Source organism: Polyergus mexicanus, unplaced genomic scaffold, assembly GCF_030449975.1.
Source record: "Polyergus mexicanus isolate NDT 795.1 unplaced genomic scaffold, iyPolMexi1.0 SCAF_5, whole genome shotgun sequence".
NCBI classification, from domain to species: Eukaryota; Metazoa; Arthropoda; class Insecta; order Hymenoptera; family Formicidae; genus Polyergus; species Polyergus mexicanus.
In genome coordinates this window covers 110,379-127,833 of record NW_027223325.1, presented here as the reverse complement: position 1 = coordinate 127,833, position 17,455 = coordinate 110,379, and the positions used below count along the sequence as shown (strand labels likewise).

Genomic DNA, 17,455 nt, shown 5'->3' with positions numbered 1-17,455 from the left:
TGTGGAAATATCTAAAAGCCGTATTACATTACGGGTTGCGGGCTCGGTTTCGGTTGGGATTACATTTGACAGTTGCGGATTTACCAATCAGTAGGTACGCTACTTGCTCCGATTGGTCAATCCGCAACTATTGAGATTCAAGATTCATGATTGAAATTTGACCAATCAGGATAAAGAAATTTTAGTCCCTTTTGTTCTGATTCAGTTAAATTCCAATCTTTAATCTTCAATTTTTAATGCGTAGTCTGATACGGGCTTAACCCCAACCGCAACCGAACTCGCAACCTGTAGCGTAATACGGCCTTAACATAAGCATAATAATATATTCGTCTCGGAAATATGCAGAGCCTGGAAATGCAGGCATTTTTCTATCGCATGGACCATATTATTTAAAACTTGAAACCATGGTACTCTACCTCCTGCTAGAATTTATATAGAATAGAATAGAAGAAAAAAAACGTTATCATATAATATTAGCACTGTGTCGATATGCTCTGCCCGGAGACACATGATTTCAAACCACCGCAACACTATGTATCCGTGGATAAAAGAGATTTTATAAAAACAAACATACCTTCAGTGATAGACACTCATTATTTCAATCATTCGGTAAGTTTGTAAATTATTGTTTTATAAAATTCAGTTTTTAAATTTTCAATATTGATACTATTTGTGTTTTCTATATTGTTTAGATATCTGTGGTGCTTCCCGACACCGTTACCGTTCCCGATACTTTACGGAATTGTTTATCCGAGGACACGGATTATTATCGGATAAATGCGCTGCGTGCCTGCGATCTTTTAAATGCAGAATTTATTGAAGCTTTTATTAAGAAAGGTAAACATATGTTATGCTTATTATTGATTTTCTCCATATGCAAATGCATTTTATAATTACAATTATAGTATTATTGTGATATTTTGATATAAAGTAACTATTTTTCATCTCTAAACTCACCTTTAGAGAATGATAATTTTTCTTTTTTTGAATTAATATTTAATTAATAAATCTATTCCCTTAATTCTATATTTATATTGTTACTAATATCTACATTTCAAATTTTAGGAGAGGTCAGCCTTCTGACGATAGAAAATAAAATAGATTTGCAAAATTTTATTTGTGTAACTCCAACTGGATACTTGCTACTTTCTTTAGTAACTGAAGACTATCAAGCGCTTGGTTTAGAAGGAAAAGCATCTTCCTTTGATCGTAAACCTCACACACGTTATGGTAAGTGTAGAAGGAAAATAGCAATAAATATAATTAAATCTTGAAATTACATGGCAATGTTTATGATATTTTATCTATATATTTTATATACATTTTTTATATATTTGAATACATTTTTTTACCGGTGAAAATACATGCACATTATCAGTAGTAACAATTAATCTGAAAAATGAAAATTTTGTTCCTGGTAAAAAGAACTATGAAAATACTCGAATAGCATTAGAACAACGACTCAAAGAGAGTTTTGATGTTGTAGTATTGTGGGATCCACCAAGTATGTGTACTTCTCCTTTCTCTTATAATATGCAAGCAATGTTATAGTATTCATACATGTATCTTTCTCTGACTACTATTTAAATATTTTAGGGATTGATTTATGCCCATCGTCGATAGCAGCATGGTTCTACACACGCAATTATGATGTTTGTCTCTGTCGTCAGACATGTTTTCAAAGGGCTAAGTATTCAATAATAATACCCACTCTTCAAGAAGAATGCAATTTGGATAAATTTTTTGAATGGCTTGGAGTCTTTAGCATTGGTGGTGATCTGTACGTTGTAATTTGTATTTTAAAATAATAATTCTTTATATATGATTAATAAGAGAGTACTGAAGAAATATGATAATGATACAGCTACAATATTTTTTTTAGATCTAATGGAAAAATGAATAACTATGTAAACACATATGAATGCCCTCCACTTTCTATAGATGTTGGACAAGTGCAGCATTTGCAATGGACAGGGTTCTTTACACGAAAAAAGTTGCGCGAGATCTATAATATATTGAAAGAATACATATTATTACGAAAAACTTTACCATGGATTAGTTTAGACATACAAGGATTTGCAGATAGCCCTATCAGTTGGGATTTAAAAGAGCATATGTTTTTCACTGATGGAGACAATAGTTACACTATTATATTTCGAGCTACAGGTGAATCCATTATACGAAAAAGTCTCAGCTCTAATAATAAACCCAGAATAAGTCAATAGATTTTAAATAAATAATTTATATTTGATAATTTTAATAAGAATAGAGAGCATTGTGGATTATAAGATTATTTTTTTAAATAAATTGCTAATTGACAAAATTCGAAATTTGTATTGTAATTTATTTTATCACGAAGAAGATATAGAGTTGAATAGCTATAAGTCATGCATTTTTATTAATATATAATAAAATACTTATATATATATTAATAAACATGATAAGTTGATAACACAAAGGGACAAGAGGTGCAATGAAAAATGACAAAGACAAATATAGAATAAGTACTTGTCTTTAGAGAAAGTAATTTTAGATATACATATTTATGAAATTATATATGTATCCATGTAATTTATTGCAAAATTCGTCCTATGTAATGAATAAAAAAATAAAAAAAAAATAAAAAATTTCAATATAATTCCATTACTTTACTCTAAAACATTCGACATTTACACCGCTTGTCTTCTTATTAATTGATATTAACAATATATAAATACTACATGAGATTAAAATTATTGTAAATACTAATTTTACATTTAATCACATATACATTTATACTATCTTGAGTGTCTGAAGCCTATTACAAGATAAAAGAATATAGACTTAATGTCCTATTAATTATTTTGCAACATAATAGCGTACTATGCATTAGTATAAAGCGCTTCGACGCTTATAAATAAATCAATATATAAAAAAGTAAAAGATACTAAGATACACTTGACTATGAGATCAAAGCAGTCTATTATATGTATAATAAAATTTTTGGTTCGAGCAGGCATGTTTTTATAAATAGTATAGCAAATATTTTTTTTTTGTCTTTTTACATCAAACATATGATGTTCAGATAATGTAAAATGTTCTAGATATCTTTCAAAATAAAGTCACATATCTACATCAGATCATTGGAATTAATCTTTATATTAATACGTGGGAACTATCTGTATCACTGAATTTCGCTCTAGAATTGTAATATAAATCCTCTATACCTGAACCAACGGACATACGAGATTTAGAACGAGCCACGAATTCGCCTAAGTCATCGAGATCTCGATACCTATAATATATATAATTAATTTCCATCGAACAATATTACAATTATATTTGGATTAAGATTGTACCAAGATATCAAATATATTCGCAGCATACCTGCTGACAGGCCGACTAGGATTTTCAGACGATTCCGATGAATTTTTCATAATTGAAAATCCATCATCCATATTAAATGATGCTGCATTACCTATATAAACACGACAATCTATTATAAGAATGTATGATAAACAATGATATAATTTTGTGGAAAAAAAAAGAAAATAAATATTACCAGAGGGAAACAGTATAGTATGTTTTAATAGGTCACCACTAATAAATGGAGATAGACTATCGTCGTCATCCGTTAACAAATGATTGGTCGAATCTGATCCTATAGATTCAACCATTTCCAGCCATTGCTGATTGTGCGACCGGAACTTTTCCACTTTTATGCGTGCCGCCCAATTCTTGTCGCACAACTAGAACACGAAAAATCGAGTCTTTATACGAAACGTAACTCCAATAGTTTATTTCACAAAATATTATTTAAAATGTTATTTACAGACTTATAAAAATAAGGAAAGAGATTTGCACATATATAAAAGATATTTTTCCCAAATTACTTACAGCAATGACATCTAAACATGTATCACAGACTTTTCTGATTGCAGGATTTTTGTCATGCATTAGATCAATCAAATATCCAGGAGCTTCTGCAAATGTAATCACCATCTTATAAATTCAAACAGAGACCGTTTAAAAATATTCACAAGATATTGTGTTACTCTACACATCTTTAACACAAGACTCAACAATTAAGGAAATTGATTATTACCATTACCAGTCTCGCGAATCAAATAATCTCGCGTTGAATCGTGTTTTGCAATTTGATAAAAAACGTAAATTATTTGCAAAACCATTTCATCGTCTTCTTGCTTGGCTGTAATATTATACACGACAAAGATATAATATGCTTCCCTTGTGTATAAATCCATATATCTTTTTTTACATATTACCACTTGGATACATACCTTTAAGAAGCTCGATGAGAGAGAGAAGTATATCAGCCTTACACAACAAACGAGCACAATCTTCATCGTAAGCTGCAGTGCCCAAAAATATGACAACTTCAAGAACTAAATCATCTTGAGCTTTACCTACAAATATAAAGAAAATAGAATAAACTGGAATAAATTTCAGTACATTTCAATTCTATTTTGATATCAAGCACGAAAAAAATAAGATGAGCTAAAGAGAAAGAGAGAGAGGAGGGGGAGGGGGGGGGGAAAGAGAGAGAGAGAGAAAGAACGAAAAGTTATACCTGGAACTAAATTATTGCGTATCCATGGTATAAGATTACAACGTTGAATGACTTGAGAATAATCTAAATCAGGCAATTCTAAGTTGCCTAATACACCAATTACTTCTAGTACAAAATCTTGAGAATCGGACTGGGTCAAAGCCATAGCAAAGTCACCCACAAATTCCTAAATGTATATGAATAAATATCGAATTAAAAGATGACTGATATACTGTTGCATTAATTTCAATGTTAAAGCTTCAACTCACGACAAAATTTTCTTTCGTCAAATCGTGTTGAGAAATATTTCTAATCATCTTCATTATAAGAGCGTCTTGATTTCTGAATGCAATTTTTATAAGACCTTGCAAACGGTTATTTTCCACTATCAGTTGCGCATTCTTATTGTTAACAGCTAAATTTATACCAAGTGCTATTAATTCAGTTCTTATATGTTCATCGTCGGAATTTAATATCATGTTTGTTATCTAAACAAATAATATATACATGTTATATATAAAATGATAGGGAATTTTTGGAATTCCCTAAATTTGTATGTATAAAAATTTCATAGACTGTACATATATACCATCGGAATGCAATCCGTATTTGTAAACATCGTTTTTACTTTGTCATCCATACTGGCATGATAGAGCAATCCCAGAATTATGCTCTTACTTTTTATATCAGCTGTGAACATGACACAATATTATATTGTATACAATTTTTATTTTATTTATAAAGAATTTAGAATTTTCATATAAAGAAGACAATAACTATTTTCAGATTTTTATAAATATAATTCCTACCTTGACCAAGCAACTTTATCCATTTTGGTAACATACCAACTCTAATCATTCTTGCTCTAAGTTTAACGTCGAACGAAAGATTAAATAACAGTTTTAAAGTGCTTAATATAAGATCAATGTTATTATTTTGTAAAAGTCTTGGTAATTTATCTATAATATTTTCATCTGCCTGTAAATATATATTAATATATATTTATATATATATATCTATATTATTTATATATATGCATAATGTCAATACTATATTTATATGAAATATTTGATGTTACCATAAGATCTTTGTTTTCCCGAAAGATAGATAATTTCTTCAAAAATGTAACAACCAATATCAGTAAATCAGTATTTGTTCTGTCTAACGTTTTAATCAACATTCCAATAACATTCTTTTTACGCATCTTTCTTTCCACTTCCATAGCATTCTCAGCAATGTTTAAGAGTAGATAAAATGCAACTCGCAGCAGCTGTTCTTGCTTCTTAGTTAAACTTTTAAATTTTTTGCGACTTTTCTCAAGTTCTTCTTTTAACTTTTTAATATCACTTTCAGATACAGTTATAGACACATCTGCAGACCGTCTCTTAACTTCATAATCTAAAGGACCTTCCATATTCCAAATATCATCAATGATCTTAATTTTCCTATCACAGTTGTCATTATTTCCCATTGGAAAAAATGTTAAACCAGTAGTGTTCTCAAACTGTTTCCGACGTTTTTCCATATCCTCCTTCCACTGATCGTAGCGACGTAACTCAAAGTCAATTATATCCATACAAAGAGAACCGATCTACAAAAATAGAAACATAAAAAACACATTTTGCAACTAGAATACTTGATTTTTTAAGATATATCAAGTATTTTCAACTTACTCTATATTCAAGCACAATGTTATGAAACTGGCTATATGTTGAAAAGCAAAAAAAAATGTAAATAATATTTGTGGATAATTCTATGCTGCGTCGCCAATCTTCTCTTAAAACTCGAGCTAATGCACTTAATAATGATTCTATAACAAAGAAAAAAAACATCCCATTACAATTATTGTCATAATTAATGAAATATTGCCGACAGTAACATATAATATTCATTGCAATTTTGTGCTATAATTATTGTGTATTTATAATTATTCATTAAATTATTATTCATATACAAATATATATATATATATATATATATAATAATAATATAGACAAAAATTATACCATTTTTTGTCAATTCCAAGAGATTATCAGGGATCCTTGCTAATTGTAAAATTAACGATGAACCTTTAATCTTGCCTGGTATTTCCTCATATAATAATTCAATATAACTGTCAACATTACTAATAATTGCACGTTCAACTTCACTATTTTCTGTAATTATTGAATTTGATGATGCTGGTCTTGGTGGGTGAGAATTATTATCACTACCTATAAAAATTTTAAAAGTTTTTAATAAATTTTTAAAATATTATACAGGCATAAAAGAATATGCTATATTACCTGTATTGGTATCGTTTGTCCGACGATTTTGTAAATAATAAATTAATTGTTCCACCTCACGTAGCTTGGACTCATGAATTAATGAACACTTCTCCATCACTTCTTTGGCCAAGAGAGAGACGTTTGTATCCGCGTTTAAGCTTTTTAGTCTGATTATCTTTTGACATTCCTATACATGAAAATGATGCTACAATAGCTTAATATTTATACAAGATAATTATTTCCTTCCTTTTTCATAAAGAAACATACCTTACGATCACCAAGCATAGGATCTCCTAATTCTCCTAATATCAGTGCCTCAACATCATAATTTACGACCAAAGCTTTTTCCGTCGGGTGGACATCTAACGTTCCAGATCTTACTTTTCTAAATATAAATGTAAAAAATATAACAACTTGCTACACTTACATTTGTATTCGTAAGACACGAGATTTTTCCAAAATTTATATACTAAATATTTTAAACGTATATCAAAATGCAAAATCGTAGAATTAAATGTATGACAGATGACTGACATCATTTGACAGATACAAAACCGGTGGTCCCTCACCTTTTTAGAAATTTAGCCTCATCCATTGTTACAGTAACACGCTCGCTATCTTTTCGGATTTTTTGAAGCAGAATATATTGTTTATATATTTATACTTTGCACATACATGAATTCTTTTTGTCAATTTATTTGCAATTATTTCATCTCCATGGAGAGAAAAACCCATTCGATACATATATATATATATAATATCGAAGCAGAATCATAGATATACAAGTATCTAAAACCCGTATCAGACTACGTATTGAAAATTGAGATTGAGGATTGAAGATTGAAATTTGACCAATCAGAATAAAAGTCGCTTTCAGTCCCTTTTGTTCTGATTAGTCAAATTCCAATCTTTAATCTTCAATCTTCAATTTTCAATGCGTAATCTGATACGGCCTTAAGGCTTAGGGCTTAAAATCTTATCGTAGACGCCGCTTTAGATCCATTCTACAATAAGTCGTATATCACAAATCGTAAGCAAATTGACCAATCACAGTTATAATATTCTCGGAATAATCGACTGTGATTGGTCAATTTGCTCACAATTAACGACATACGACTTATTGTAGAACAGATTTTAGAGTTGGCAGAAGGGACAAGTCGTTATTTAAAATTCCTAGAAAATAAATTTTTCTATTGGTTATCCGATACAAAAAACTGTAGTAAAAAAAGTGTGATATCGACAAACATTTTGACGACGATTCAACCAATAAATAATATAATTTCATCGATGACTTGAATGTTAATGTTGTTTATTCAGAAGAATAAATACAAACCTTTTTTAATTTAAATTAAATGTTAAATTTGAGGGTAATATCATGCGTTCTTTTATCACGCTTGGATTTTTGAAGAAAAAGCGCCGTTTATCTCATAAGTTATAATTTACAAATTTAGATTAAAAATATATTAAACATTATTATAAGCATATTATTTCATAATAATATATAATATGTAAGTGTTAAATTAATTAATGAATTTTTATTTTAATACAAGTTGATTTATTGTATGTTTGTATAGTACTTGCTTGATGACTTTGATGCAGAGTAAAGATGAGTACTTGGGTACTAAATGATATTCATAACGACTTAAAGCAGCTTATAACAGCACTTACTTCATTTGAGGTAGGTACATATGTATACAATTGGATTCATTGTTTATAATATGTACATTAAAGACATTCTATTAAATATATATTCTCGTATATTCAGGAAGATGAAGAAGGATTTCGGATATGTGAACGATTTTGTTTGTCAAATATTAAACATCATCGCTACCTATCCATTGATAGTCACGCGACTAAAGAAGCTATAAATGCAGTAGTCATTAAATTTTCAATCCATGGAAAATTTGAAGTTGCTAAAAAATTTCAGGACTTAATTGATTTTTTTTTATCAAGTTTTGATTTTGAACAGCATCCGCAGTATGATTTGCAGTGGTATCTGTTAACATTCTTATTGGATTTATCCACTGAAACTCACAAGTCTAACTTAGATAGCTTAAAACTTACGCGCGGTGAGTACAATTTTAATGTAGTTCCTGGAAAGGAAGATAGCATTACAGAAGAAATAGATTGGGCACAGTATTTAAAGGAAGGCCAAGAGAATTTCTTTTGCGATTATAAAAGCAGTGATAGCGAGAGTGTAAGTATTTTTACACAAAGAACATATTTTAAAATTATTATTAACACTTTTATAATTTGTGCATTTATACAGGAATGGTCTGATTTAACAGAAGAAGAAGGAATTGATGAAAATGATATTTCTTTGCCTACACAAATATCGAATGTACAATTAGATATTGCACAGTCTTCTGAAATTCCCGATGCAACGGATAAATTTTCTTTAGTATTGGCGCAAAATCTTGAATCTAGAAAGTGGCTTTTGTCAAATGTTCAAACCGATTGGTGGAACAATTTACAATGTCAAAAATATCCTGTTATCAAACGATTTTGCGATGCTAATATATGTGATATTTGGTAAATATCTCTCTTAATCTCGAATTAAAAAAAAAAAAAAAAAGTTTTGTAAATATGTATGTATATATTCATACACGTATACATATATTGATACATGTTTTATAGGCATGAAACAAACTTCTCAGCCTTATACAAAGTAGCTACTCTCAGTGAATATCAAGTATGCAGAGAATTGTTATGGATGTTTTATGTTCAAACATCGATGGTAGTATTTCAACAGGAAAGTAGATCAAAATTTTCAATACGTTTTGATGTATCATTACCAAGTTTGACAACTGTAAGTATATTTCTTGGATATTTTGTCATTCTTCTTGTACTATCTTTTAAACAAAAATATCACATATATACAAATAGCTTACTATATTACTTAAAAATGTTACTTCCAGACTGCTTTTAAAAGTATTCTATTACCATTCTGTGAATGTTTTTCAATGATACATGATATTGAAAGATTTGGAGCTGATTTGCAACCAACTTACAATCAAAAATCAGAACTTTGGAATCCTCCTTTAACCTATGAAGCATATAATGCTGCACTTAGACGACACTTGCATAAATTTAAGAGTAAAGTAATTGATATAGAAAAAGATGTTTTGAAGCAAGGTAAGTTTATATGATTAATTCATTCATTGTTTATTATTTGTAAACTTGGTGTTAAACATTCATTTATATTCTAGAAAATTGCAATACGTTTTTATCTTTATCGGCTAGTCTGAGAAAATATTTAAACTCTATAAGGATACTCCATGATATACATCATAGAGTTATAACTGATTGGAAAATTAGTCCTAATTGGAAATGTGCATCTCGACTATTATCGTCTTTGTATTATGAAATGCAAAATTCTCATAGTCGTGAAAGAACAGATATTTGTACAAATTTATATCTATGTAGTCTTACTGTTTATCTTAACATAATTGATACATGGTTAAGCGAGGGACGATTAGAAGACTGGAGAGATGAATTTATAATTGTGAGGTAAATTGAGAGGCTAAAATTAAAATTAAAGTTTCAATGATTTATCACATATATACATTTATATTTGTATTATGACAACTAATATATTGTTATATATTGTTAGAATTCCAGAAAATATATTAATGGAAAATGCTGAACAAAATGAAAAATTTACAGTTCGATTATCTGATAATATTTGTTGGACAGATCCAATTATGCAATTTTTATTCCAAAAGGTGCAACATATGGGTCACAGTATTGAATTACTTGTCTCTTTAGATCGAATTACTGATATATGGAAGCTGGATAATGAAAATAATGGTCTCTATGATAGATATTTTTACTTTATATCGCTCTTTTATATATTGCAAACTTATATCTCATTGCAATTTATTGTAGACATGAGGATCTCATTAAACGTTGAACTGCAAAATAGATTATTATTAGAAATTTCTAAATACAATCCAGCAATTGAGGAGACGGATACAAGTGTATTACAAATCGATAAAATATCATTGCAAGAATATGATGCCGACATCGAAAGAAACATAATAGAACAATTATCAACTTTGCATAATCCATTTCTCATGAAAGCTATGGAAGACTATATGCCATGCGAATTATATAGAAACGATATAGTTGATGCTTGTACGCATAACACCCGCGTGCTTAAAGCGAAGCAAGATCAAATATATGATTTATATAAAAAGTATTTATATGCATAATAAGTTATTCGTGAATATATATATTGGGATAATTTATATGTTTTCAACATTATGTAACATGTGTTTTCTCATACAGGTTACGAAAACTGAAATATATTTTACCACTGCAAAACATTTTGGAGAATACATTGTCTGAGATTTTAATCTTGCGCTACAATAGTGCTAGCAAATTAGTAAGAAATATCATGGTTGAGGAATATAAGCTACAAACGCATTTGAAATTACTGAGATTCGTTTATATGATGGAAGCTGGACATGTTATGAATAAATTCTATCAAATCTTATTTCACGAGGTAAAGTGAATAAAGAAAGTAAAGATATTGTAATAGTAATAAATACCCATTTGTTATATGACACAATTATTTATTTTATAGATTGAAAATAATCAAATGTGGGCTAATTCGTATTTTTTGTCATGTATTCTGGAAGAAGTATTTTCTCAATATTGGCCAGATACAAGCTCACGGTGGTCTATCACAGTTCAAAGCAATATTAATACTCATCAAGTATTACAAGCTGTAAATGGTATAATACTACATTATACAGTAGAGTGGCCCATAAGTATAGTGTTGACCAAGAAAATCTTGGAGAAGTATAATGAAATATTTAGATTTCAATTGAAATTGAAATGGGCTCTATGGGCGTTAAATAATTTGAGATTTTGCGGTAAATAACAAATCTGACTTGTATAACAAAATACAGTACTTTTGCATCGTTTTATTGCTTTTTTCAGATTTAGAGGATTCTAGGTCGCCATGTATAAGGAATATATTGGAACAATTTCATATAAGACGACTTGAGAGCTTAAAATTTTGGTTGCTACACGCAATAGGATCTATACATACATATTTATCTGGCCAAGTATTACAGAGTCTAGGTCTTATATTGGAGAAGGTTCTCGCTCAAACAGATAGCCTTGATACCATTATATTAGGTAATATATATAATACGATTATCACAATCAAAATTGATAAAAAAGAATCTTTCTTCAATTTGTGTATATACTTTATTATAAAATATCAAAATTTGCCCAAGAAATACGTTGAATGAAATAGTTTAACAAATATTTTGGCAAACATAAGCAACTATTTTGCAGTGCACAATGAATACTTGAGCAAAGTTCACGAGCATTGCTTGTTAACAGAGGAGTTTGAAGATTTAATGACAACTATAAATAATGTATGTATATATTATACAATTATAAATAATACACACAACAGAATATCAAATTATCTTACCATGTATTTATTTTGAATTATTTTATTATTATTTTAATTATTATTAAATTATTTTATTTTAGATGATTGAAATGTGTATTCATATACGAGATAGATGGTCACGCAAAAAATTATTGTTAGCTACTGCAGAATTGGATGTAATGGAACAGAGTTATATAAAGTACCATACGTATCTTGCCTTAGCTTTGCACAATGCGGTACAACATAAGGATGCAGATTATTGTAAGTTTCATAATTTATTAGCGATACTTGACGTATTTCAGCATAATTGTCCGCAATTCAATTAATTGATTAAATATTTTCGAAACAAGTCGTGAGAAAGATCGATTATTAAAGTTGGCGATAAGAAATGTTTGATATTTGCTTATCCTTTTGCTAATGATTTAGATATATTAATGATATTATATATAATGATTTATATGTATTTGTATATATCAAATCTCGAATATATTTACCATAGACTTGAAACAATAATATTCTGACAGCATATTGATTAAGAATGTTAAAGAACGAATTTTTATTGCATGATAATTAACATCACTTTTAACTTATTTAATGTTTTCTACCTGCTTTATTTGCAGTGACTGGCTTAAGTTCAGCTTTTAATTGCAGTATGCCGTGTGTTTAATCTTGTATTAATAAAATATCCATTTTCGTACCAATTTAATCAACATTATCGATGTGATCTCCCGATTTTCCGAGTTTAAGATTAACAATGACATCAAACATTTCACATATATCAATTATTGTTTTATATTACTTAATACGATTATACATGTAGTATACAGCCAAATTGTTGTTCCCTTACATTACTATATTTTACGCATATTATCTCGCATATAAATAATATTATATTTATAATTTTTTTAAATAATTGTGCTAATTACTTTAAATATAAATTTGTTGTGCACAAGGATTTTTATGATATTTATATAATATAACATGTATATATATTTAAGATAAAATTCTTTTTGTATCTGAGAGTAAATGTCGATTTATTTTTGTAAATAAAAATCGCATAAATTGTATATGGCACATTAGACTGAATGTATGTGGATAGTTATCGATATTCAACGTGTTTCAACTTTCATAAAAAAATATCCTGTTTCCTCACCTAATCCTTTCCAGACAAGTTAATGGCAACATCTGCAGTCTATATCGATAATGAATCGTTTGAAAATAGTGATAGATTCACTAAACTTCTCACTGACCTTAATCGAACCTTATTGATGGAAATTGCACACCAGAGTTTACCACCGTCAGGTATCCCCCTGCCCATTCCAAAATTAATTCATGGAAAGACTTCGCAAATGAGGTAAAAAATAAACGTGATTGATAAATATTCTATATCTTAAAAATCAAAGCATACGATCCTGATATGTTTTTGAAATTGTAGTTCAGAATCATTGTTACCTATTGAAATGTCTTTGAATGAATATGAACAAACCTTTTCCTATTTGCGCTGGTACCAATATGAGGAACAATTCGTTATTCTAAACTCATCCTATGCTTTACATGAAAAATTAAAAAATATCGTTGCCAATTTGTAACATTACAAGAAAGAAGACTAAAAATAGATGTAGATAAAAATAAAAATGTATTTAATAATTTTATGCCACATGTGTATACAAACAAAACACTTTACTTGTTTATTGGTTTTCATAATGTTCTAATAAAAAATTTATATGACTATAATATTTAGAGAGATTTAGAAATTATAAACTATATAATTCTAATGCATACACACACACACACGCGCGCGCGCGCGTGTGTGTATTCGGCAAATAAAGCATAAGATTAGAAAAAATATCAAAAGAGTAAAGACATACAGATCTTACGACACACACATACGTGTGTGTGTGTGTGTGTATTCGGGAAATGAAGCATAAGATTAGAAAAAAATGTCAAAAGAGTAAAGACATACAGATCTTTTAAAACATATATTATCATACATTATATTCCATTGAAATGTACAAGAAAATCAAGAACTAATAACACATGTATGCATTCAAATTTTCTACTTAACAAATATTGGTTATAAAAATTTCGCTATAATCGGTAAGTTAGAATTAGTTAAAAATAACACGATTATAATAACTTATAAGGCTATATAAGTTATTTTCGGTATAAAAGATATATTTTACGTTTAATAATATATTATAAAAAGCATAATATTAGAGAGAGAAAAAAAAGAATTTTGTATAATGTTTATGGGACATATTTGCAAAAGGGAGATTTACAAATAAGCAATAATAAAATTTATATTAACATCTATTATAATACATTTTTGCGTAACTTGTTCTGTACATACTGCATACGAAAATTAACTCTGTGCAATTACGACAGTACCATTTTGTCCAATAGTTCCAGTTTGCGACACTGTGGAAACGTTTGATGTTTCATTCACACTAACGGGAGAGGAGGAATGATTGTTTGCGTTTGTCGCGGCTAACGCCTTGTTCCGTAATTCGAATACCTGTTGTATCGCCTTGCGAAAACAAAGGAAATTATAGTCAATCACACCTGCAAATTAAAAAAACAAAAATAATGACACAAATCATTAATATATCGTCATATAATAAAAATTCATTTTCTTATACATAAGTATTACAATTATTTGCGATAATAATTATTTTCACCTTGTCTATCAAAATTATCCTCTCGTAAAATGCAGACCAAAGCTAAAAATTTATTTACTTCACGCAAGTACAAGATTGTGCCATTATTTAATTTGATTAAACTGGAACTTTGGTTGTCAAATGCGGCAGCTTCTAAATCCTCTCTTAATCTAAGACACAAACATAAATATAAAGAAAAAAACAATTAGAAAACGCTCAACAGATACAAATATATGTATATATGTGAAATTAAAATACAATTGTATTCACCCATATATGCAGGAAACGTCAATAACAACATCAATCATATCACAACATAGTTCATAACTTTGCATATCAACAGGTGAACTGTCAGTTGCAATATAAATTTTTGAGACCACATCAAATAGAAACGCCTTCTCAATTGCAGAATTCTGTAATTACATTTTAAAAACAAATTTGATTATAGAATATTCTGTATTCTTTAAAAAGACAAATAATAAAATAAAATTTACTTGCCGATATGAGTATATTGAGTAAATTTTCTAAAGTAGGCAGCTGTGGTATTAATTTTTGAACAACTTTGCTGAATGCTTCAAATATACTATGATCATATATTGAAGTTAAATGAAAACTTAGATGTATCTGATCACATCCTAAAAGATAATATATATGAATAATGTTTATTTCTATAAAATTTTACTTAATGGTTTCTTTAAAATCTCTATATAACAAAATTTTTTATTTACCAGCATCCGCTAAATCGTCATTGGCTCTTGTGTGTATATCTCTCTGTGTTTCCATCTTACAGTCATCTGATAATCCATCAACTTTATGGATAAAAACTTCAAACTTGATCGCTTGATTAACCTTGTATGCCTTTGTAACTGTTATATGAAGCTTATTAAGTGCCTCCATATAATCATCTTGTGCGTCTATTACAAACACCAATGCTCCGCAACCACCAAATATCATATCACTATCAAAAGTAGGGTCAAAGAAATCGATTTGTCCAGGAAAGTCCCATATTTGAAATTGTACAAAGCTCGAGTTACTTATATCGTCTTTAATTATTTTATTTGTACTTTCTAAGAATAATGTCTCGTTTGGTGACATTTTGTGGAAAACCACTTTTTGTATCGACGACTTGCCACTACTAAAGAAAGAAAAAAAGAAAAAATCAAGAGATAAATTATTTGATAAATTTATTGAAACACTAATTTGTATCACAAGAAATGTAAGCTTACCGTCTGAGACCCATTAGAAGTATTCTAGGTTTTTGTTCTCCCGCTAATGGATCCATAGATCCTTCAGTTTCTCCATCGAACGGCGCATATCCAAAATCTTTGGGAAAAGAACCACTTTGATAATGATCATCGTAACCACTTTGATAATGGTCATCGTCATCCTATATAATAGAAAAAAAATATATAAAAATATGACGTGTTTAGATATAAACAATTCATATTAAAGATTAATTTTTAATATATTATATGAATTAGAAATCTAACAACGTTACCCCCAAATATTAATGTCATAATTTATAATTTATTTACAAATGCAAGCACGTATAATCCAAATTAATTAAACGTAAAAAATAACCAGCAAAAAAAAACAAAATACGAATATTTTATATATATATGTATCTTTTCCTTTTTATAAAAATCATAAAAATATTCAAGCGATATCATCTGCTTACCATGTTTCTAAGGTTAAATAATTTTTATGCCGAGATTACGACTGTGTGTGTTCCTCTAACAAATTGTAAATCTGAGGAAATATCGCAGTTTCACAATATATCTGTTTAATCGCGATTATACATAGCGAAAAATTATGTAGACTACAAAGTTAAAATATGTACAATATCTCTTTGTTTATAATTGACAGGGGTGTGATGAGAGAGACAGGACACAGTTCTCGTTTGATATAGCTAGTAACTAGTATATCAATCTGCCTTCTGATTGGTCCCTTTTCGAAATAGCACTCAAGAAAAAAATGTCCGTCTTGTCTCAAATTCCACAAAGCAAGAAATCATAAATCTTAATTCTTCTAAAGATTATTCAGATCGATTCGTGCAGCTGCAAAAAGTATCAGAGTATTGAACTGCATCATAGCGAAAGCGAAATTAACCATAGACTGTAGACAAAACGAGAGAGAAAAAAAATGCGGTTTTTTAAAGTTTAACACGTGGTTTTTGTAAAAACAAATTTTGTTGAGATAATAAATAAGTTCAAATATATATAACAAACACGTAACAGTTTTTTTTATATCTACTTTCCATATCTATTTTATATTACGTCACCATTTTATCGTCGCGCATGCGCGCAAAATTGCACCAATATTATTATATATATATATAAAAGATCTTATAGTATATAACGAAGATCTCAGGATTGTGATGAATGTCAGATCTTTTCAATAAACAAGCTTTTTCCATGTATATACACTCTTTGTCTTTTATATCTTTCTCATATTCACACACAATGTATCTAAAAAATTAAAAGTTTTCATGTTTATGCTAAATTTCTTTCTGCAAATTGCAGTAATGTAATAGATAATTAAAGTATTGATAACAATTTTGTTGTAAAAA

The 17,455-nt window shown here is 28.8% G+C and overlaps 4 protein-coding genes across 8 annotated transcripts; 2 read left to right on the top strand and 2 right to left on the bottom strand.

Moving 5' to 3' along the window:
- Positions 1 to 260: 260 nt before the first annotated feature.
- On the top strand, positions 261 to 2,564 carry LOC138933385 (ribonuclease P protein subunit p40). The gene is made up of 6 exons (XM_070296048.1): positions 261 to 609; positions 693 to 837; positions 1,066 to 1,230; positions 1,379 to 1,504; positions 1,597 to 1,780; positions 1,883 to 2,564. Exons 1-6 carry the CDS (start codon positions 490 to 492, stop codon positions 2,223 to 2,225), a joined length of 1,083 nt encoding a protein of 360 aa, XP_070152149.1. The 5' UTR covers positions 261 to 489; the 3' UTR covers positions 2,226 to 2,564.
- Kap3 (kinesin associated protein 3) lies at positions 2,361 to 7,547 on the bottom strand. 3 transcript variants are annotated; one of them, XM_070296045.1, is made up of 16 exons: positions 7,386 to 7,547; positions 7,084 to 7,201; positions 6,835 to 7,003; positions 6,556 to 6,762; positions 6,223 to 6,359; positions 5,628 to 6,140; positions 5,359 to 5,527; positions 5,139 to 5,239; positions 4,819 to 5,037; positions 4,571 to 4,736; positions 4,281 to 4,406; positions 4,085 to 4,189; positions 3,877 to 3,962; positions 3,542 to 3,728; positions 3,367 to 3,457; positions 2,361 to 3,274 (listed from the first exon to the last, which is right to left on the bottom strand). In XM_070296045.1, exons 1-16 carry the CDS (start codon positions 7,409 to 7,411, stop codon positions 3,136 to 3,138), a joined length of 2,559 nt encoding a protein of 852 aa, XP_070152146.1. In that variant the 5' UTR covers positions 7,412 to 7,547; the 3' UTR covers positions 2,361 to 3,135. The 3 variants fall into 3 exon arrangements, with proteins under 3 accessions (XP_070152146.1, XP_070152148.1, XP_070152147.1); XM_070296047.1 differs by having other exon boundaries at positions 3,578 to 3,728; XM_070296046.1 differs by having other exon boundaries at positions 4,091 to 4,189.
- Positions 7,548 to 8,056: 509 nt separating this feature from the next.
- Positions 8,057 to 17,077, top strand: Grip128 (gamma-tubulin complex component 5). Of its 3 annotated transcripts, none has more exons than XM_070295372.1 (15): positions 8,057 to 8,183; positions 8,391 to 8,494; positions 8,582 to 9,013; positions 9,086 to 9,348; positions 9,454 to 9,625; positions 9,735 to 9,951; positions 10,026 to 10,326; positions 10,430 to 10,626; positions 10,705 to 11,014; positions 11,107 to 11,323; positions 11,405 to 11,696; positions 11,764 to 11,964; positions 12,127 to 12,209; positions 12,331 to 12,490; positions 16,753 to 17,077. In XM_070295372.1, the coding sequence occupies exons 2-15, from the start codon at positions 8,423 to 8,425 to the stop codon at positions 16,758 to 16,760; spliced, it is 2,925 nt and encodes a 974-aa protein (XP_070151473.1). In that variant the 5' UTR covers positions 8,057 to 8,183; positions 8,391 to 8,422; the 3' UTR covers positions 16,761 to 17,077. The 3 variants fall into 3 exon arrangements, with proteins under 3 accessions (XP_070151473.1, XP_070151470.1, XP_070151471.1); XM_070295369.1 differs by lacking the exon at positions 16,753 to 17,077 and adding an exon at positions 12,850 to 13,246; XM_070295370.1 differs by lacking the exons at positions 8,057 to 8,183; positions 16,753 to 17,077 and adding an exon at positions 12,850 to 13,246 and having other exon boundaries at positions 8,307 to 8,494.
- Ragc-d (Ras-related GTP binding C/D) lies at positions 14,285 to 17,017 on the bottom strand. Its single transcript, XM_070295375.1, has 8 exons — positions 16,727 to 17,017; positions 16,565 to 16,635; positions 16,113 to 16,273; positions 15,615 to 16,021; positions 15,385 to 15,521; positions 15,157 to 15,299; positions 14,908 to 15,056; positions 14,285 to 14,791 (listed from the first exon to the last, which is right to left on the bottom strand). Exons 2-8 carry the CDS (start codon positions 16,565 to 16,567, stop codon positions 14,592 to 14,594), a joined length of 1,200 nt encoding a protein of 399 aa, XP_070151476.1. The 5' UTR covers positions 16,568 to 16,635; positions 16,727 to 17,017; the 3' UTR covers positions 14,285 to 14,591.
- Positions 17,078 to 17,455: the final 378 nt, after the last annotated feature.